This window comes from Dromiciops gliroides, chromosome 6 (assembly GCF_019393635.1).
Source record: "Dromiciops gliroides isolate mDroGli1 chromosome 6, mDroGli1.pri, whole genome shotgun sequence".
NCBI lineage: Eukaryota > Metazoa > Chordata > Mammalia > Microbiotheria > Microbiotheriidae > Dromiciops > Dromiciops gliroides.
In genome coordinates, this window is record NC_057866.1 from 168,526,891 (window position 1) to 168,550,376 (window position 23,486).

Here is a 23,486-nt window from a genome sequence, read left to right on the forward strand (position 1 = left end):
GTTTTTCTTTCTGGTAGCTGCTATGTCAGTGAAGGAAGTCCTTCAAAGCCTAGTCGATGATGGCATGGTGGACTCTGAGAGGATTGGGACTTCTAATTATTTCTGGGCTTTTCCAAGCAAAGCATTACATTTAAGGAAACGAAAGCTGGAGACATTGTCAACTCAGGTAAGCAAGAGTTAGGGGGAAATATAAACCTTTTCTTTGTGAAAGGAGAATAGGCTTTTAAAAATGTCTTTCAGTGATAGCAACGAGTGGTGGAATAGTTAGAATATTGGGCTCAGTGTCAGAAAGACCTAAGTTCAAATCCTACCCCTGACTATTACTACCTATAAGTAACTCTGGGTAAAGACTATACCACCTTTGGATCTCTTGGTGGAGGGAATTTCTATGTCTAGAGTTTCCTCTTGTAAGAGGGGTTTTAAAAGATCCCCCAGGTTCGTTAAGCCTCGTATGGGCTACCAATCTGTAAGAGCCAAATTTAATATGGGAAGAGTTAATTGGGAGGCTAGTTGCAATATTGGAACTCAGAAAACAAATGGGAGACTTCTAGGTCCTGAGCCTCCCCTCTCTTCCACACTGCCCCCTCCCCAACTGTTTCTCCCAAACGAGATTAAAAAGCCTCTTTTCAGTAAAAGCAAAAAGCCAGGGTTTATTGATGGGAATAAATGTAGAAATGAGGACAAAGAAAAACAGGAAATATGACCTGTAAACTCGCCCACCCTACTCAGCTGCTTCACTTAACTTTCTCTATCCTCTGTGCATCTGCGTTTAACTTTCTCGCTTGGGGCTGTGAACAGTTCTCTCTCTCTCCCTTCTACTCATCTCCTCTCTTCTCTGCTTTTCCACCCCCACTCCAGGATAAAAAACCCTTATCTCACAGGAAATCGGTGGACCACCCACACACCCCAAGCTAATTCATTGGCACCTCTAGGGGCAGAGCCCAAGGCGGCTGGGGCTGTGTGGGGCGCCCCTGGATCTTGGGGTTTCATGCATATCCCTGCTGGGCGGAGGGAGCCATGTGAGATGCAGAGGAAGCTGTGTAGGGCACACGGGAGGCTTTCTAATTTTAGCCAAAGATGGGGTCCCCCAAACCAGTTCTTACACTCTTTTGACTTATTTTTCCAAAATCCTTTTTAATAGTAAAAAATCCATTAGACACCATTATTATAAAGAGAAGAGTCCTGTAGTATATCATAAGAACTATAATAAATTGCTAAACCCATTGATACTCAGATAATAAATATCAAGAGATCCTGAGGAAGCCCACCAGGATCAGGATGGCTTCCTGTGAAAGGATTATGAGAGCATGAGTCCAGCCCTCTGCACCTGAAAGGTTTTTAACTTATTGGACTTTTTCCCCTAGCTAACAAATTTAGTATCATATCATTACCCAGCTTGTCGATAAATAGTAGCATTATTCTTCATTAGCTCTGATTTTCATTCTTGAAGTAGTCTAATGTTAATGGATCTACGTCTGAATGTCATCCATTTATGAAATATCCTCAGAAACTAAAATAGGAATTTGTTTCTAATTGTATCTCTAAATTTCATGCTATTTTTGAAGGTGAGAGCTAAGACTTTTCAGTGTTCAAAATGTTCAGTGTTAAATGCTTTAAATAGAGGAAAAAATCCAATTATTATCTTGGACAAATATCTCAGATTGTTTAGCACTAAATCAAACTTTGTATTAATGGACCAGTGGTAGACAGAAATTTATTTTAATATAATGCCTTGGCAACACAATATAAAACTCTAAATTTGCAGCCAATTAGTATCATTTAAACCAATTTCATTATCATTGATTTCGGAGCTCACAAGAAATTTACTGAAGTGTTTCTTTCTGTCACATCTAATTATTTTTAATGAGCCTGCCATCTTTGGAGCCCTCTACTACCATTTGTTTCCAAAAAAATGTCCTGTGAATTTTTAAATACCTTGAACTGAACATTCGGATTATGATTCTGCTACCCTAGCTGCCTAGCAGTGATGTCAGCATTTGTCTTCTGGATCCAAACTCCTTTCTTTCCCTTATTGGGTCAGTTCCAAGCATTACACTCTTTTCTAGGTATTTCTTTTTACCCTTGGCCAGACCCTGGATACTTAAAAAAAAAAATTCCATTCAGCTTTTCATCCTGGAAAACATTTTCCTTTCATCCCATTTGCAAGAACTGTCGGAAAATGGATTTGGGCTCTTTTTAATTCTTTTTGCTATTAATTTATAGGACTTGCCCTAGCGATTTTTTTTTGTCTAGAAATATAGGGAAACTTCATTTTGAGTCTCTTTGAGTCTAAACATATAAACAGCTACTCTACTGATTTTAAGAAACTATAGTAATTTATTGTGGTTCATTCTCTGATAACTGTTAGCTACTGAGTAGTATACAAAATGGATCTTAAAATGATACCTTTTTTTTTTTAACAAAATAAATCACAACTAAACCCCTTTGGGCCTCAGTTTCTTAAAATTCCTATAGAATGAAAGGGCTAGATAAAATGATCCCTGATGTCCCATTTCTGAATCTGTGGGTGTCCTCCCAGAGTTTCCCATTGGAAGTGGGGTGTGCGAGGTAAATTGAGCCTGCTTCATTTTACAATGGCAAAAATGATCATTTTCACCTAATTATGTAACAGTAACTGAAGAAGGAGAGACTGAATGCTGAACAAAGAAAATAGTCCTGATTAATATATATGTACAGACTTCTTTTTCATCATGTGCCTTCTTTAATTATAGTAGTAGCTACTAGCACCCTTACTGATTGCACTGCTGATTGCTTTATAGATTCTAACTTTACCCTAATAAGCATTTTGTTGCTTGCTTTACAAAGCAAGAGCTGAACATTACATTTCATAAAAAACTCATAACTTCATCAGCATTTCCAACCAACACAGAAAAAACAAACCCTGTATAATGCAGAATAGTAATGTGTGATCCTTTCTTTCTCTGATTCTCTGTATTCTTTCCCTTCCCCCACTCCCAATCCAGTCTGCCTTGAATATAGCTATCACAAAAAAACCAACCAAGCAAAAAAAAAAACAACCAAAAAAACCCCAAATCCCCACCAAACCCAATACTTCTCTCCTAATCCTTTATGGATTGAGGATAACCACAAATCTGCCTGGAGCTGGAGTAATTGAAAAGTGATTTGTTTTGATATGCTAATGTATACATTAGCATATGCATTATGTATAGTATTCAGATTAGCATTGAAATGTGCCTATTCACGGATGACCTTGCAGTAATTGCATTGAGTTTAGAGATCTACAAAAAGTCTCCTAGACAAAAATCCCCAGTTCATTCCATGCTTCATAGGATCATACAGCTAGAAATAGGAGGGAGCCCAGAGATCATCTATTCCTACTCCAGATTTGTATAGATGAGTAAATTTAGGCACAGAGAGACAAATTACTTTCTTTTCCCCTACTATTTAAAAAAAAATGTTAAATGGTTTAATGATTATTTTCAGTCACTCTCCCAAAATCATGCCTACAATTCTCTAGAGAAAAACAGTTAAACCAAAATAAAAGCAGGTACCAGCCATGTCTGACAGTGTATGTAGCATTCCATACCAGGAATTCACCAACTCTGCTGTTGTTGTTCCGTTGTTTCAGTCATGTCTGACTCCTTGTGACTGCATTTGGGGTTTTCTTGATAAAAATACTGGAATATTTTGCCATTTCCTTCTCTAGCTCATTTTACAGATGAGGAGAGTGAGGCAAATAGTTAAGTGACTTGCCCAGAGTCACACAGTGAGGAAGTATCTGAGGCTGGATTTGAACTCAGGTCTTACTGACTCCAGGTCTGACACTCTTATTCACTGCAGCACCTAGCCACTCTTATTGAGAAGAGGTGTGTTTTTTAAAATAATTACTATTGCTATATCAGTTTTGGGGGAAGCATATTTTAATTTATTAATATTATAAACCAGTAAAGAATTGACCACGTGTCTCCCTAACTTCTCATGGTCTCAGACTAAGTGGTAGAGAAAGCAGGAAGATAGATTCAGCATGCCAGTTATTGGGAGCAGGAGAAAAGTACTCAAAGACCCAGAAGACCTAGAAACCAGAGAGCCAAGCCAAAAAGGTTCCTGGCCTCTTCCCAGGGTTTTTATCCTCATCTGATAGAGGCAGGTCATTATACATTGATCAAAGCAAATTGGTTAGCATCATTCAATTCCATTAGTTGACATGATTTGAAGGCGTCTACATTAAAATGAACTCTACAGATGACATCAGGGAAAGACCTTCACTTAAGATGCTTAAGACAAAGTCCATTATCTAGATGTGGTTTGATCCCACATGTCCTTTACTGAGCTAGACAAAAGAGTCTTTCTCCATTTTTTGTTGTTGCTTTTGACATGAAATTTCTCTTGTGGAAAGAGAGGAGCTTAGGATACCTGGTGTCCTCCATTTTGATCCTCGCCCCCTATAACAGTTTTAGAAATTTAAAAAATCCACACAGTCACCCTTCCTGGGGTCTTGCAGTGATTAAACTTGTAAGATTAGAAGGGCTAATTTACAGATTAAGGGAGCTTTCATCAACATTAATTACTTAAAAAAAACCAGCTTCTATAAAGTTTATCTAAGGCTATGAATGCCTAGCAGATAATTTACATTCCAGTGCTAGATTCAAATTATGAGTAGTTCACAATGTAAAGACATTCTGCAGTCAAATGCTTCCCTTCACCCCCCTTCCCAGTCTGACCAAGATGGGGAAGGCAGAGAAATCTTAGAATTAACTTTATCAGTTACAAGCTAAAAAACATCCTGTCCAGACACACAAGTACGGTGCTTGAGAGACACATAAATGCACATCAGACACACAAACAAACCAGCAGCTGTGAGATCTACCTTACTAGATAGCCCACTCAGGGGGTGGTAGGGCCTGATCTGGCTTAAGGCCTTGAGGGCTTTCCCTAGTGCCTGTATTGCTCCCTAGTTTGTAAAGTCGAATTTAATCCAGTTGTTCAGAGTGCATCCTAAGGGGAACACTTCAGAATGTTCTCTCTCTGTCCCTCCAGCATAAGGCTGTTTAAGCCTTTACCCGGATATCATCCTGTCCATGGAGATATTGAATCCAAGGGGCTGAACGTGCTTTGGCCCTGCCCATTGAGTGGAAAAGTTGACCCCATGTCTACCCCTTGGGGAGCACTGACAAGGGATAGAGTCAGGCATGGGAGAGAGAATGAACGAAAAGGAGTTCTTACCTCAGGGTTTTGTGGTGAGAGGAAACAGGAATTTCCCATGCCCTATGTTGGATGGCAGAAGTATGTCAGGGTAGAAGAAGGGAGGGATCCTTAGGTATTCCTTAGTAAAGAATTATACTCTCTCACACAGTCCAATTAGAATTAAAATGTTTTTTTATTTGGTGCTAGAGAAAGTGACTGAGTGGGAAGTGAAAGACTTCACCCCTGGGGAGGAAAGCTTAAAAACATCCTCCTCCCAGAACAGAAGGAAGGAAAAAGCTTTTTATAGAGGATAGATGGGGTGTCCACCTGAAAATGGAAAGTTCCTTTTTGGGGTGGGGAAAGCCTGAATGTTTGTCATATTCCTGAGAGTCCAGGGGGATTTTTTTTTTTTTGAAATGATGGTCCTGACCTTTGGGGTTATCTCTGTCTCTTAGTTCCTGTCAGAGAGTACCCATGCCTAATTGACTTTCCTGCTATAGAATTTTATCTCCCCTTACTTCTTAGGTATGTCCTGGTATCTAGTTGATATTCCTCCATATGTCTGTCCCGTTATCTGGCTGTCTCTGGTTTTGCTTCTCACAGAAGAAATTTCCTCTGAGTTATATTAAGCCCCATATCACTTTATACTCTTAAATATTCTAAATGAGGTTTGGAGAGTCCAGGTGACTCACCAGTGGTCAAACTAGCAGGATCAGGAGAGACATTTGAGCTCAAGCCTCCTAAATACTGGTGTAGGGTTGTTTTCACTATATCTCACTGGCTCTCACAATTACAAATGTCCAATTCTTATTTTATAGAAAAGCCTCTTAGTCCCAGAATCCATGAGCTTGCTTTTAAAAAATATATTGATGGGCCAGTTAGGTGGCGCAGTGGATAGAGCACCGGCCCTGGAGTCAGGAGGACCTGAGTTCAAATCCGGCCTCAGCCACTTAACTATTACTAGCTGTGTGACCCTGGACAAGTCACTTAACCCCAATTGCCTCACCAAAAAAAAAATATAGATAGATAGATGATTATTTCAATGTAAATGGTTTCCTTTATAATTCTGGTATTTTATTTTATGCATTTAAGTACCTTATTCTAATCCAATCCAATCCAATCAACATTTATTGAGTCCCTTTGACCTGCCTGGCAATGTGCTAAACCCTAGGGATACAATTAATTGAAAGAAAGTTAGTCTCTGCCCTGAAGGAATTTACCATATGTGTTGGTATCTTGTTTTGTTTTGTTGAAAGGAGGCAGAGCTGAAGAGTGAGTAGAGTGAGGTCTGAGGTCTAGTTCCTGCTCTCTATAAAGGAAGGCTTTGGGAGGAATTGGGTACTCTACCCTCCGGCCCTCCAAACCAGGGAAGAGGAGACCTAAGGGGGTGGTATCAGTTAGCTGCAGAGCGGTGATGAGCTTATCTTGGGAGCGGCATCTTTTTTAAACTAGGCAGAGCAGCAGAAGCAGGGAGTCCATGTGATTGAGTAGACTTTGAGGGGTCTGTTGTACAAAAAAAGGCTGAGAACCCTTAGTTTAGAGAGTTTTTTTGAAAAGAAAGTTGATGAAATTTATTTATTGCGCTTACTAGGCAACAAGATGTTGAAAGTTGTCTTTGAAAGAGACAGTTTATTTTGTTTTTGAATCTTTTGATTATGAGCACAGGATGATAAATTTGGAAAGTTATGTAGGGGACTGTTGCATTTGTATGGCTAAGTGAGATTCATTCTACTGAGAAATTATTTAGCTTGGCTTTGTAAATGGGCAAAAGATTTATTAGCCCTTCCCATGTTTGAGTAGTATTAAAGTCTATTGCAATGAGTGTTGATATAAACAAGTACAGAGCAGATGGGACAGTTACTAAACAGCCCAGTATGTTAAAAAAAAATAAATCCAATCTATTTTAATTTATTTTTTGATGCTTTAAAAAAAAATCACTGTAACATCCTTTTTTCCCCCCACCTCCTAGTAGCCTTCTTCCTAGCAAAGCAAATCCACAGGTGGTCATCTTATGCCACCACTATAGGGTAAAGATAAATATGTTTCATCATTGGCTTTCTGGAAGAGATTGGTCATTACATTAATTTGAATTCCTGTGTTTTCAGTGTTATTTCATACAGGTCTTTCCAGGTTACTCTGAATTCCTCATACTTAACCATTTCTTACATAGGATCAGAGATATGGAATATCAGAGATCACCCAGAATAGTAATATTCCATTATACCTATATTTTTGGGCCACAAAAATGCTGCATGAATATTTTGTTATGGTAATTTTTTCTCTGTATTTGACCTCATTCAGGTATATGCCAAGGGCAAATTCAATGACTTAAATCCGACCTTAGACACTTACTAGCTGTATGACCCTGGGCAAGCCACTTTATCCTGTTTGCCTCAATTTCTCATCTGTAAAATGAGCTGGAGAGAAGGAAATGGCAAAGCTGCTCAATGTGAATAAATAGGGCCTTATATGCCTACTCACCCACCTATACAAAATGCTTTTGGGTGCTTTATACATAAATAAAAGGCCTCCTCAATGAATCATTTATAGAGAACAACCTTTTTAGTTCTGTTTGATTCCAGTCATCGTTATAGTGAGTCATAGTTAACCTTTATTTTGGAACAGCCATTGATGCAGTAAAATTCCACATTATTCACAGGCTACTGTAGCCAGGCTCAGAATTAACCAGGTGGGAGAATTTCCTGTTCCTAAAGGAAATAGTACAGTGGGAAAACTGGCTTAAGAGAATATTTAGCAAGGTTGGCCCCTCAGCCTTCCCAGGCATACACATATACATATTCTCAGATCACAGTCCCTTTGAGGAGCACATGGCATTTCTTTTGAATGGTAGATTATTAGTTTAAAGTCAATTCAATCATACTTGAAACCAAAATTCAGAACATGCCAAATTACAGCCCCAAGAGATTTTACCTCAAATAACAAGTTCCACTAATCACAGTTTAGGGCTAGGTATAGTTATTATTGTTTTTCTCATGTTATAATAACACTTAGGGACAGCTAGGTGGTACAGTGGATAAAACACCAGCCCTGGATTCAGGAGGACCTGAGTTCAAATCCAGCCTCAGACACTTGACACTTATTGGCTGTGTGACCCTGGGCAAGTCACTTAACCCTCATTGCCCCACAATAATAATAATAATAACAATAACACTTAACAGGAAACATGTAAAAGGCTTTATCCTATTCATCCTTTCTAGTTTAAATCTATCCTGGAGCAGAAATCAGTCATTAGAAATTAAGAACAATCACATTCTAGAATTTCATACATATAGTGAATAAATGATAGTTCACTCAAAACCCAAGGAAAAAAAAAACCACTGGCTACTTATTGCAAGCCTCTAGGCTAACAAATATTCATATCTGAAGGTTTTTCATGTTAACCCCCAAGGTAAAAATAGTATGTTTAAATCTATGGACTATTAAGACTAAGTTGGTTTAAAGATGTAACTTCAATACATAGTATTCCAGGTGCAAGTTCATAATTTTCATAAGCAAAAGTCAAACAATCTATCAGGTAAAAATTATTCTTCATAAAATAAATGTGTGAGCCCCCTTACTTCAACTATAAGTGGTTGTAATTACTTATTATCTTCACAATATTTCTTAGACAACTTCTATCAGAGGTGATAAGATTTTTATGACCTCACTAAGGCTAAAGATCCAGGGGATGGAAAATCTGTCAAATCCCCGAAGAACAAATAATGCAACTTTACAGAGTCTTTTGTACTTTTCCCAAACTGTAAGTTATTATCCACTGTAAAGAAAAATATACCAAATTAAATACTTGACAGTTTTTTAACCATAGCAAAAATAGCCTTTAATAAGTGATACTCCAGGGGGCAGCTAGGTGGCGCAGTGGATAGAGTACCAGCCCTGGATTCAGGAGGACCTGTGTTCAAATCCAGCCTCAGATACTTGACACTTACTAGCTGTGTGACCCTGGGCAAGTCACTTAACCCTCATTGCCCTGCTCAAAAACAACAGCAATAACAAGTGATAGTCCAATTCATAATTTCACAACATTCTGATCAAAAGAAGAGTTAATTTCCTAATAATACAATTGCATCTCCCTCTGGGTATCATTTCTCAAATTAACAGCATTCATTTTAAAAAAAAAATTTAAATAATTTTTATTTGTTTTGTGTTTCTTACATCACCATAGTATCCCACATAATTGTCCCTCTTTCCCTCCTGTGGAACCATCCTATATGATAAACAGTGGTTTGGTTATTTTAGAGAAGAAAAAAAAGTCAGGGGGGACAGCTAGGTGGCACAGTGGATAAAGAATCGGTCCTGGGTTCAGGAGGACCTGAGTTCAAATCTGCCCTCAGACATTTGACACTTACTAGCTGTGTGACCCTGGGCAAGTCACTTAACCCTCATTGCCCTGCAAAGAAAACAAACAAACAAAAAGAGTCAGCACAACTGATCAGTACAGTGAGAAAGTCCCAAAACAATGTAGATTAAAATTAATAAGACTTCAATTCCTTCCTAGTCATCTAACACACATCACTAGTAGCTCAACATAAAGTTGAACAGCATTTCTTATACAATTTCCCCAAAATCACAATTAGAAGACAACAATAATATAAATAATACTATGAATTTTTAAAACATAAAACAAAACTTATTGCCAGTCAAATAACCTCAGTTCAGTTGGTTGCATTTCTGAATGATCTGAGAAAATAACTTTATTCATCTCTCAGTTTGGTGATCTATACTAACTGCATTCAAAAACCAGTATAGGGTGATTTTTTTTTTTTTGGCAGGGCAATGGGGGTTAAGTGACTTGCCCAGGATCACACAGCTAGTAAGGGTCAAGTGCCTGAGGCTGGATTTGAACTCAGGTACTCATGAATTCAGGGCCAGTACTTTATCCACTACACTACCTAGCTGCCCCTAGTATCGGGTAATTTTGAAGCACTTTAAATTTTTGTTTGTGCAGTTTCCAAGCATATTGCCTTGATGCCAAGTATCAGGTGTGTTCTGCATTAAGGACTGTTCTACCAATAGAGAGTCAAATATCACAGTTGTGCTAATAGGAGAATACATCTCACTTTTTTTTTTTTTTAAGTGAGGCAATTGGGGTTAAGTGACCTGCCCAGGGTCACACAGCTAGTAAGTATTAAGTGTCTGAGGCTGGATTTGAACTCAGGTCCTCCTGACTCCAGAGCCGGTGCTCTATCCACTGCGCCACCTAGCTGCCCCCCACATGTCAATTTAGGACAAACTCAATCAAATCTGGATTTACAATTACAAATGGTATTCAAAATTTCATTTTTCCTAAGGACCAATAGCTGCCAACACCTCAAATTATAGAGCCTGCTGCTTTCAATTGAATTAGTTCCAAAGATTTATGGTGGCAGTCTCACGTTCTCATCTCCCTCTTTTGGGGCCCATGAAAATCTGAAGATTGAAACACACCCTTCTAATAATTCTTTAAAGACAGAGTTTTAGTATGCTGTATTCAAATTATTCCATCCTACAGATTTACTTCTATATTTTCCACTTAGTAAACAATTTAACTTAATAGAATGTTGTCTGTCTTATATTGTTAATGGGCATTTCTCCACAAATTTACAGGCATAGAAAGTTTCTAATGTCCTTTTTATCTTAATGAGATCAAAACCTCTTCAAACCTTACTTTCTCTAATTCAAAACCCTTTACTTTCAAACCTGCTATTCACATTGTCAGTGCAAATGTATTCCAATTTTCTTTAAAGTTCTACCCTTTTTCCTCTTATCTCTACTGTTTAAACTTTCTCATTCTCTTTTTTTTTCTTTTCCAATGGACTTTAATTAAAGCCCTACAGATTTCAAAACTGCATCTTTCTTATTGCACTCTAATTCAACACTTCTCATATTCACTACTATCTTAAGTCCATCTCATCTTTATTTCCCAGTCATATCCTCTAACACTCCATGTAATCACTCCTGAACAAATTTTCTTATGTTGTTCTAAGTAATTGCAAAATGTTTACATTTCATGTTGTATAGTCTATTTCAAATTCTTTTAGGTTACTTTGCTTCTAATCTGTTGAATCATTCATAGAAGAAAAAGTGTTAAGGTGTAACAACCATTTTAACTTGATAAGGCCAAAAGGCTTTAACTTACAAACCATTCTTTTATTTTCTTTGCTTTAAGGCCTTCTTAGCATTCTCCAGGTTGTTAAATCACCACTTCCCTTACACTAAAACAATAAATCTGTCATTCTCCAGGGGAAGGAGAGAGTAATTGAGGGATATGCTGCTTGTATATACTTAAATTCTAATAGACTGCAAAGTCTGAAAACTCTTAGGATGATTTCAAGATTTATAAAAGTCTTCAAACCAGAATTTGGAAGTTTGCAGCAAAATGTTATATTTCAGTTTCAAATTTTGTCTATAATTAATTTATAATGCCATAAATTTTTACAAATCAGGGAAAAGATTTCTTTTCTTTTTTGTCTATATTTCTGCAACCTCAATCTGGCTGGCAAGGGTTGAAAAGACAGAGATAGTATCTTGCAGTTTTTCCTGCCTATTTCTAAAACCTTATTTCCTACTGGAAAGTCTAATCAGAAGGTCAGTGGAAGTAGCATCTGAATTGTAATATATTGTAGATGCCTGGGAAAGCTATTTTAAGTATAAAACTTCATTAATCTTCCCCACCAGTGTAAGCTCCCTTTCTGGGAGTCTTTATGGCTTGGCTAGCTAGGGCAGTTAGGTGGAACAGTGGATATTGCACTGTCCCCCAAAGTTGGGAGGACTTGAGTTCAAATCTCACCTCAGACACTCATTGGCTGTGTGACCCTGGGCAAGTCACTTTACCCCAATGCCTTAAAACATCCAGAGCCATCTCCAGTCATCCTGATATCTATCTTGCCACTGGACCCAGATGGTTTTAGAGGAGAGAGTGAGGTTGATGACCTTGCACATTCCTCCCTCACTTGTATCCAATTTAGTGCAAGTCATGACATCTGTCATGGTCCTCTTTGAGAATGAAGGACAAACAACAACAACAAAAAACAAGGTTTTTCCCATTAAAATCTACAAGGTAAATATAACCTTGTGCACACAGGAGAGATTCTGAAGTGGAAGCCTTGTCTTTCTAACCTTATTGGCTTGTCCTTATCTCTAATAGTCAGGGTGGGGTGATATATGGGGTGCTTAAGAAAGACTAACACCTCTAGTGTGATGCTTGCCCATCCCCTTTCATGGCTGCCCATCCATTTTGGTGTCTTCCTGTCACCCAACTCTCACTTGTGGCTCCAAGAAGCTGGAGCATGTGCAGCAGCCAGTCTCCAGTAGACCATCACAAGCTAAGTCAGGTTGAGGGCAGCCAACAGGCTTTAAACCTATTAGTGAGTTAGAGGGATGTCTACTCCAAGCTTGTGAAGACTTCCCCTGGTGAAATAGGCAGAAGAGAACAATTTGTTCCAACAGTCATGAAGACAACCAAAGCACTTGGTCATCCTCTGGATCCCTGGCCATCGCCAGGCCAGGCATTATGACTGTTGTGCCGCCACTGAACTTCCATGACTCTGGAAGACAGAGAGCAAAGCTGGTGACTTTGTACAACTCCACCTCACTTAAATCCAATTCACTCACAAGATATAACCCTTTGATGTCAGTAGTTTTCTTTGCACAAAAAGGATGAACAACAACAACAATAGTCACTAGGGGGCAGCTGGGTGGTGCAGTGGCTAAAGCACCGGCCCTGGATTCAGGAGGACCTGAGTTCAAATGTGGCCTCAGACACTTGATACTTACTAGCCATGTGACCCTGGCCAAGTCACTTAACTCTCATTGCCTCACAAAACAAGAAAGAAAGAAAAGAACAATAGTCACTAGAAGGTTGAGGAGAGAAATACAGGAAGAGAAAAAGAGAGAGAGTGAGTGAAAGAAGATGAGTCAATTGCATTACTAGGCCCAGAGCCTTCAGGTGATCAGTCTGAGAGAACTAGTCATTTGTGGATCAGAGCAAACTCCAGCAGTTTCCTAGGCTAAGGCTAAGCACAGACCCCCTAGCTTACTGGACATCCAGAGTCCTCAGTCCTAAAACCTAGTCCAAGGCCATGGGCATTTTTGATCCAAATCCCAGGGTACTCACTAGGTTCTCAAGAAACTAATTAATCCTGTATAGGTTGGTTCTACTCACCTTGAATAAGGAGACTTACTCAGCATCTGTGGTCTTGGAGAGCCTTCCAGTTTCTTGGGTTGACCGTCAGGGATCTGAATTCTGACACCAAATTATTGGTTGAAAACAAACCCAAACCTGAAAAATTTTTTAGAAAGAAGTTTATCAAGTTATCTGGCAGAGAGGAAAGTCAAAATACATGGCCCACTTTCCTTAACCTCTTTAAGTTTTACATTACATAGAGTTCAAACAAAGAAATAAGGAAACAACAGAGAATTAGCCAGCACATAGGCAGTTTCCAGATAAGGCACATAGGTTCTTTTTTTTTTTTTTAATTAAAGTGAGGCAATTGGGGTTAAGTGACTTGCCCAGGGTCACACAGCTAGTAAGTGTTAAGTGTCTGAGGCTGGATTTGAACTCGGGTACTCCTGACTCCAGGGCTGGTGCTCTATCCACTGCGCCACCTAGCTGCCCCTAAGGCACATAGGTTCTTGAGATGGCTATGGGCAGGTAATTCGTTGAAGCAGTTTCTATGTAGAAGCAAGGCATGCTAACTGTTAGACCAGGATGGTCTCCAGGGTCAGCATATTGCCTGTCTGCACATCCTGGGTTAAGTAGTAAACAAGTCTGATCTAAACCAAGCTGCTCTTTCACTGCGCAGGACGAGGTTATTACAATAAAGTTTATTACAAAAAGTTTCCCCCCCATGCCAGTCTGTTGACAGTTTGGGTTTGATATTGGAACACAATGCGATGCAACAGGTCATTCAGCAGTTAAGAAAAAGGAATTTGCTTCGCCACAAAAAGATAAGGCTAGATATCCAGACCAATAGAATTGAAATATCTGGGGGAAGCTCCTACCACAGTCCACCAGCCAAGCATCCCTCCCCTCCTTCTGGTCGTCTGGCTGCTTTATATTCAGGAGATGAGGAAGTCTACAGTCTGAGTCCTTAGTCCTCTGAGCCAAGGAAGTTTCTAGGAATCTCAGCATCTTTTCAGAAAATTAGGCTAATTAGCTTGGGGGAGGAGTTAAGATGTTGCTCCTGCTGCACTATGAAAGCCATGGCCCATCTTTTCGGTTACTTTATAGCAGTGAAATGCCAAACTAAAAATGAATATCACAAAAAAGGCAATGGAGAGGTGAATGGTGGATGTGAGTGGGCTGCAGCACATATCTCATGAGGATCTGTCTAAAAGAACAGGAGTCAGCAGTGTCATCAAGCAGTTGTGTGATGGAGAGGTGTTTGTCATCTGGCAGCACAAGGGATGTCAGGTAGATAGCCAAAGTGCTCCTTTGGTTCTTTAGCAATTTCAGGAGAGAGTGAGGATCACCTCCACCATGTTGAGTGGACCCCCCACCCCTGGCAAACTGTGGGGGAAAACAGTGACAGTCTCACAATAGAGACAGCCCTGTGCCCCAGGGTCAGTAAGACCTGAGGTCAAATGTAGCCCCAGATACTTGCTAGCTTGGTAATGATGCAGGCATGGATAGCTTGCAAGCTGCATTGTTGGAGGAAACTCATGGATCAGTGAGATGATAGATTCATTTGAGCACAGTACTTTGAAAGGGACTTGGATTTGTGTCCCTTTTCTGGGCTTTGGTTTTCTCATTTCTAAAAGGAGGGAGTTAAGCTAGATGTCTCCTCAGGTCATGTCTTGTTCAGTCATTTTCAGTCATGTCTGACTCTTCATGGCCCCATTTGGGGTTTTCTTGGCAAAGATACAGGAGTAATTTCCCTCGCCAGCTCATTTTACAGATGAGGAAACTGAGGCAAACAGGGTTAAGTCTTGTCCAGGGTCAAACAGGTAGAAAGCATCTGGGGCCATATTTGAACTTGAGAGGATGACTGACTACAGGCCAGGCACTCTGTGCACTATGGTGCCACCTAGCTGCTCCCAGGTATATTTATGATCTTCTGAACACTCAATGGGGTAACTCTGTGCTTCTGATTTCTTTGTCCTGTATTCTCCTGACTGACTAAATACTTGTCTTCTGCCTCTCTTCCTTTCCTACAGCTTAGCTTCCCTGGCTTAGTTTTTACTAGCCAGTTGAGAAGCCAGGTTTATCCAGTTATCTCCCTGTCCCCGCCTCCCCCCACCCCCAGTTCAACATATTATATAGAAAATGCTAAATAGTGGAGATGCAAAGGCAGTGGTGAAACAGTCCCTGCCCTTAGGGAGCTTATATTCTAGAAGGAGTTTTGGGTAAGGGACACCTACTCAGATAAGTAGGAAGTAATTTGAAGAGAGGGATAGTAATAATTCATCTTTATTTTCATGAAGAAGTATGGGTATATAAGAAGTGCTGCTGTAATTCTGCACCCCAAACTGAGAAAGGCAGTGTGTGATGGGGGAAGGAACCTTATTATGTTTTAAGACAGAAGGCCTTGATCTAGGTTCTATTCCTGAATCTATTGGCTGCACGCCTTTGAACAAGTCATGGAACCTCTGTGATCCACAGTGCTCTTATTTGTAAAGTAGTGCTTAGCATTTATGTAATGGTGTGAAACTTTTTTTTTTAATTTGATCCTTATATTAATTGATTTCCTAAAGTTGAATTTTCCTTGTATACTTGGTATAAATCCATTGTGAATCATAATGAATAGTTGTTTTGCTGCATATTGTAGTCTTTTTGATGGGATTTTATTAAATATTTTTTACAAGTTGCAATGGAAATAAAGGTAGGCTGAGGCAGCAAAGATCCTAGCACGATCCATTTATTAGTTAGGCTAGCAACATCCAATAAATGAGGGGTCAGTGACTCCTCAGTAGTCAAAGACCCAGAGTGAAGGAAGGCAGATTCTTTTATGGTGATTAACAGGATGACAGAGCAAAATCTCTGTCAGTGACAACAAAGGTGTTTCTAATCCTGTGTTCTCAGTTGTTTTGTGCTTTGTAAATATTTGTCTGGTTGCTTAAATTATCAGCATCCTTTGTAGACATAGAAATCTCTTGATTCGTGTATAGTAAGCAGATTTTGAAATCTTAGAGAAAGAACTTTAACCATCTAGTTAAGAAAGCATACTTACTCTATTTTGGTTGTAAAATAGGTGATCAGGATGGGGGCTTGGTCATCTAAATTATACTGTGGCACTTAAAATATCCTCAAGCCAAAAGAATGTTCAAAAGATTGCTATTTTTGCTTTGTAAATACAACAGAGATCATATCTTAAGACTAAACATATTGTATAATATTCAAATCTACTTTCAGATATAAGACTTATTTTACATATTGAAGGCGTATTTATACCAAAACCACATGAAACTTGGAATTTTAATGAAGAACATTAACCTGATGATTTAGATCATAGTCATGCGACTCAAAAAGACAAGGGAGGAACATTGGATCATAGAACCTGAGAGACCATCAAGTCAAACTTCCCCATTGGTCAAATGAAGAAACTGAGTCACAGAGCTCTTCGGATGCTTAGAATCTCACAGTTATTAACTGTCTGAGGCTAGATTTGATCCTGTGTTTCCCAGAAGCTAAGCCCAATGCTCTACTATTTGATGGGATCAGCAAACATGATTTCACATTTGAAATAACCTTTTTGTCCTCAGATCCTCATTCAATAGTTCAGTCATTTCTACATGACCTTTTTCATATGTTCACTTACATGAAAAAACAAGATGAACTTTAAGTGTCCAGATTAAAAGGATGAAATTTTTTACATGAGAGTACTAAAATAAACCACAAACAGAAAACTTTTCTCACAGCATTAAGTTTGAAGAGTATTCTTGGTATACCTGAGGGGATCTGAAAGGCATTGCTCTTTCCTGGGATTATAACATGGGTCTAACAAATACCACTGCTTTCTTTATGAACATGCCAAAAAAAAAAGACTTTTTTTTTTAAACCATTGACCTCAAAGAATTAATTACAGGGGGACAAGCAATTTGGTAATCCAGCCACTAGTTACTCCTTTAAAAAAAGATTTCCTACCCCCCAAACATGTATCCATTAAACTTGCATTATTGAAAAATTTTGTAAAACCATAATAGATCTAGGTTTTATTTATTTGAAGAAAATAAAATTCTAAGAACCAGAGAGGTCAGAATCAAAGAGGAGAAATTTGTGGACCTTCAAATAAGGGAAGTGATGAAATACAAGCCATGAAAATGACATTAAAAGGAAATCATTTTAAAGAATGAGCAAAGAATTTTGGGGAAGCTTAGGAGGCAGGAAATTACCAAGAAATTTTAAATTACTATTGCAAAGCCTACAGAGTGATTATAATGTAATGTGCCAGTTCAGGTCCATTTCTTGGTCACAGGACTTCTTGGAAAACATAAGCTTTATAGATAACTGATGACTATGGAGAGCTCTAAGCAAGAAATCTTTGTAGTGGAAAAATCCAGAAAAGTAGTATAGAAGCAAAATGCCACAGATAATTATTGTATTTCATTAGTAATTACATCTTAGGTGAGTAAAATAAATACATTTTTAAGTGAGGAAAAACAGTTTTTAAAAATATTAATTTGATTCTTGTGAGCCTAGTGAAGCCTAATTAGTTTGGAGGTTTTGGGGGTAGGGTTGGTTTTTTTTATATAAAATTAATTTGATAAGTATACAGGGAGTACCTCAAGGTTTTAATATGTTTCTTTTCATTATTAGATTAAACATGTTTTTGAACATTTAAAAAGTTTATTAACAAAATGCATTTTTTCTTGTGAAAATTATTTGTTTGCGTTCTCCTTAAAACAAAGAAAAGTAAATCAGTGGAATTGACTAGACTAATAAGAAACAGAATTACCCAAACTCAGTAACCTCATGTATGATAAATCAGGAAACATATTACCTAGAAATGAACCTACTATTTGATAAGAACTATTGGGAAAATTGGAAAGCAGTGTGACAGAAAATAGACTTAGGCCAACTTCTTATACTATATTCTATAATTAATTCAAAATTGGCATGTGACCTGAATAGTTAAAAGCCTATCATAAAAAAATTAGGAGAGAAGCAGGCCATATTCCTTTCACTGCTATGGATAGAGTATGAATTCTTAACTAAATAGATAATAGAGAATATGACAAAAGATAACATAGGTAATTTTGACACTTTGATTACATGAAATTGAAACTAGTGGCACAATAGATAGAGTATGAGCCCTGGAGTCAAGAGGACTTGAGTTCAAATCCAGCCTCAGATATTTACTAACTGTGTGACCCTGGGCAAGTGACTTAACCCCAATTGAGTGAGTGAGTGAGTGAGTGAGTGTGAGTGAGAGTGAATGAGTAAGTGATGGGAAGGGAGGGAATGAGAGTGAGTAAGAAGTTGAAAAGCTTTTGGACAAACAAAATGAACATATCTAGAATAAGAAGTGGGAAATGTGAAAAACAGCTTCTATCAAAGATCTCAACTAAGGGTTTTATGTCCCAAAACATATAGACATGTAACAAATAGCATTAGACCAAAAGCTATTTTCCTGTATATTAGAGGTCAAAGAATATGAATAGGAATTAGATTAGGGGTGAAAGGATACCAAGGCATAGGTCCTTCTATATTTTACATCTCAAGTTTTTTTTTCCTCTTGTTTGCTGTAGATATTGTTCCCAATTGCTTTTGTTGTACAGAAATTTATTTTTATGTAATTAAGTATATATTTTTGCATCTTGATAAATATCTATATTTTTCTATTTCCTTCCATCTATTTTTTTTACTATTAATTTTTTTATGTTTAAATCTGTTAAGCTTTCTGGAATTCACAGTTATGTGGTATGAAATGTGGGTTTTAATTCATTTCCTATCAAATTGCTAGCAACTTTTCCCAAGTATATTTGCTAAACTAACCTCATCTAAATTTTTATCTGAAGGTTTATCATGCTAATCTTTTGTTGCTTGTTTCATTCTCAGTTCTTTTACATATTTCTCTTTTTTGCCTCCCATCAAATAGTTTTGATATCTACTTTCTAATGTTTTTAAATTCTAGAAGCTCAAAAATACTTTAGTTTTTTTAGCCTGCCTTTAAATTCTTGTACATAGGGGTAGCTAGGTACAAACATATAGTGGGATATGAAAACCATGGAGGTTTGGGCTGTGGTAAAAAGTTTTAACAGTCGGTTAGATAATGGAGAGACACCAGTTTTTTTTAGGACCACCCTTTTGGGGAGGAGACCAACAGCATGAGCTACGCACACCAGTCCGCCTGTGACGCACGCCAGATTGCCTGCTGAGCACTCGACTTCCGGGGTGCGAGCTTAAAAGGCAAGGAGAGAACGGAAGTGGGGCCTTTTTTCCTGCTCCACTGGTCTCCTGGCTGCGCTGCACAGACAGACGCGGACTGGAGTTTGACTCGGCCCGGCTCTCGGTTAATAGCACACGCTTGACTCGGTCTCTCTCCCCAAAGGTGGCCTTGGGTTTTGGTGAGTTTTATACGGAATATAGACTAAACCTAGACTTAAGACGATTTGTATTGTATTTCTACTTTCCTATCCTTCTAATCAACATCACCTGGTGACTACCATAAAAATAAAAGCTCTATCTAGAAAACCAGAAGCTTCTTCCATTTACTAGTCTGGGAAATAGATTAAGGGAAAGGTTAAGTAGGGGAGATTTATGATCTAATATCCAATTTTAATCTCACAGGGCCTCAGTGTGGATATCTTGGACTGATGATACAGGTGGACATTGAGCTAGGCCCACAATAGAATTATTGGAGGAGACTGGGAAAAGTCACATTTGAGAAATGGTACTGCATTTAAGTGCTATTAACCTGCTTCCTGCCCCTGGCTCCTTTTTATTCCATATTCTATCAATTTATATGACCATGAAATGTAGAGCACCACATTTCAGATGCATCACAATTGCAGGTGACCCAAAGGGCAGTGGAAAGAACCATAGTGTTGTTAGGCTTTGGCATCCCTGAATGCCTTGAGTTGGGATATATAAAAGGCATGTATGACCAGGAAAGGAATTGGGCTAGTAATAAAGCAAGTGAGAACTGCAGATGAACAATCCACAAAAAATTATAAGAACCAAAAAACTTAAAGGTCTCCAGCGTCATAGGCAGATCCTCTATGGAGGATTTCATAGTTTGTTAAATTAGGTTGAATAGAGGCGATGTAGAAAGAGAACTTAATTAAAGGTCAGAGGACCCAAGTTCAAAACTCGCCTCTTATTAGCTGTGTGACCTTGGTTATGTCACTTAACATCTCATGGCTGGTTTCCTCAGCTATAAAATGAGGAGATTGTATTCAGTGACTTCCAACATCCCTTACATCTTGTAATGATTTATGATTGGGTTTATGATAAGATGGGGATTAGCGGGTATGTTTCAAAGTTGCACTAGTGGAGAAAGCTCCCAAGCCATTGAGATAATGGAACTTGTTAAAAGATCACTCCTTTGAGGAATAGTTGAGACATTAATAATATAAAATCATGCTAATACCCATGATTGGAAATGACTCTGCTTCTCCACACAGTAAATGGAATTTAATAGTAGGAGCATCTGGTTGCTTTGCTGGGGAGGGTGTCATTAAGTATCTATGAAAGAAGAGCTTCATGCGCTTGGTATTTTATATTGTCAGTTATATTGGGAGAACGTTGTTACTGTTGAAGAGAGAAAAGAAAGTTTGAAGTGATAAAGTGGGAGAAAAGACACAAGACCAAACAACAGAAACCAGTCTTCCTTCCATCTGTTCCTGGATTAAAAGGAGAAATAGCTTACCTAAAGTGGTAAAAAGCTATTACAGCAGTGTTATTTTTTGCTTTTGCTGATTGGGAGCTTCTGGCTTCTCAGTCTGTTAAGAAAAGAGATTTGCTGAAGTGTGATTAACAGTGTGGGCTTTTCTGAATGCTTCAGTTCAGTTGAGCTGTCATTGGGTGTTGGCACTGAGTTAGAAATCTGCAGGTAGAAAGGGATGACATATAAGAAATTACTTAATTTTAGGAAGGAAATTAGTGGGTCATAATAGATTGTATGCTTTCCTTCATATATATCAAGATAACTCAAGGTGTATGCTTTCATTGGTTGGGTGCTGGTAAAGGGTTACATTAGGCCATCACTGTTCTCTCACCTGTTTTTTGTAACATTTGGAATTCTTGTTGATGAGATGGATCTGAGTCTTAGGTAGATGAGGAGGCCCTGTGATGTGAGAGTATCATTTTGCCTAAATACCAAGTATTTAGAATACATATTTGGCCTGGTGCTTCCTCTGTGTTTACTTATTATTGCCTGTGTGGCACACTGGATAGAGCCCTGTACATGGAGTCAGGAAAACCTGAGTTCAAATTCTGCCCCAAATATTTACTTGCTGTGTGACCCTGGGGAAGTCACTTAACTTCTGCCTCAGGTTCCCTATCTGTAAAATAGGGGTAATAAAAGGGCCTTCTTTTCAGGGTTGTTGTGAGAATGAAACAAAATAATATTTGTGAAGCACTTAGCACAGTTCCTGGCATATCATGGTAGGTGTTTATTAAATGCTTGTTAAATTTTCCTTTAAAATTTAATTTTCAGTATTGCATAAAATGAATAAATCTCAACAAACAGTGAGTGTGTGCTGTGTGCACACAAGACAGCATGCTGGGCACTGAAGTTATAAAGACAGTAGGAAACAGTTCCTCTCTTCAGAGTGCTGTGGGGACCAATTTTTAATTGGGAAGTGTTAGCTAAGCGGCTTGCTGCAATATTGGGGCAAGGAAGGAGACCGGCAGACTCCCTCAAAACAGAACAGGATTTATTTTAACAAGAATGAACTTAAAAAAAAAAAAAAGAAAAACCACAAACAGGATCAGTCGGATCAAGGGAAAGGAAATAAAATGGGGAAAGGGAAATTATACAACCTGAAAAAATACCACCGCCCAGGAATGAGCTGAGAATACACAGCAGAACTCCTGTCACCTTCCAGTGTCCAGCTAGAATGTCCAATTCTTCTCCTCCAATCCCAGAAAAACCCCACACAGCCCCAGCCAATGGGATGGACGCTCTGACAGTCACATGACTGCCCTCACTAGACTTCCAATCATTATAATTTTGCCAGGCCCATGTAGGCGTCAGCGAGTGGTGATGATGTGAGGTGCCAGTGCCATGGCAATGGCTACAACCAGTGGGTGGAGCACCGTGCAGTTTGCGGAGCCCCAGGCCAGTGTGCACCGAGGCATAAAAACCTCAAATAACAATTAATTCTTTACATTCCCCTCTTTGTTTCATCAAGAAACACGGGGTATTTCCTTGATGGAACAATAAACAATAAATAAATTTTTAAAAATAACAGAATATCATAACCAATGCTAATAAACAATATACTAATAACAATATAGGAAAGGGAAAGTACATATTACAGATGATGTATATACTAACAGAAGGAAAAACAAAAATATCCATTTAAAGTCCTTAAAATCTTATCTTCGAAGGAGGGTTGAGATGTCATCAGGGGAACTGGACTCTGGTCTGGATTCTGGCTGTCTCTGGATTCTGGTTGTCTCTGGAACTGCTGGATTTTCATTAATCTTTAGCATAGCATTGTCCAAAAATGTTAAAATTAAACAATGGAAGTTCTTCAAAATATACAAAACAAGTTTAAACTTGATATATATACAGCATATTGGAGTCCCCCATTTGGAGGATACTCATATCTATACAAATACAAAATTGAGACAGTTATGACATTACTAACACTTTTTACCACTATATGTCTGGATCAAGGCCAAATTTAGTTATGTGTCCATGATGACACCTGAAAATGTTATGGAGAAGTTACTATACCACATCTCGTGGTGCATAGACATCTAATAATTGTGCTAGGCCTCAGGTGGATGGATTCTGACCATGCCACCAAATTGAGTGAAGAAGCCAAGTTAAGTTAAACCAGGTGCATGCATTAGGGCTAACATGACACTAGAACATTTTTGGAGTGAGAGAGGAAGAAACTGGACTATGTCCAGCAATTGTGCTCTACATAGCTGCTCTCATAAGCAAACTATGGACTTCCTGAATGTATTTGGCTGTTCTCTGAGCCTCTATCAGGGTATCTTACATGTACCTGTCTCTCCTCCTGTTGTACATATATTCTCTCCAGGGCCTGCAACATGGAGTTGAACCATCTCCATTAAGCTAATTGTAAGAGCAATTAGTCTCTGAAATGGTAAGTTTCCATAAATCATAAACCTCATATTAATTTCACCAAAGACAATTTGATGGTAAAAATGCATGCTACACTACATAACTTAGGATATACTT

The 23,486-nt window shown here is 38.5% G+C and overlaps 1 protein-coding gene across 1 annotated transcript in view; it reads left to right on the forward strand.

The window, feature by feature from the left end:
- MND1 (meiotic nuclear divisions 1) overlaps positions 1-23,486 on the forward strand; it is a 119,373-nt gene that overhangs the window by 23,700 nt on the left and 72,187 nt on the right. The window contains exon 4 of the mRNA XM_043972542.1: positions 18-166. Coding sequence (XP_043828477.1) covers positions 18-166 — 149 coding nt within the window. The remainder of the gene's footprint in view (positions 1-17; positions 167-23,486) is intronic.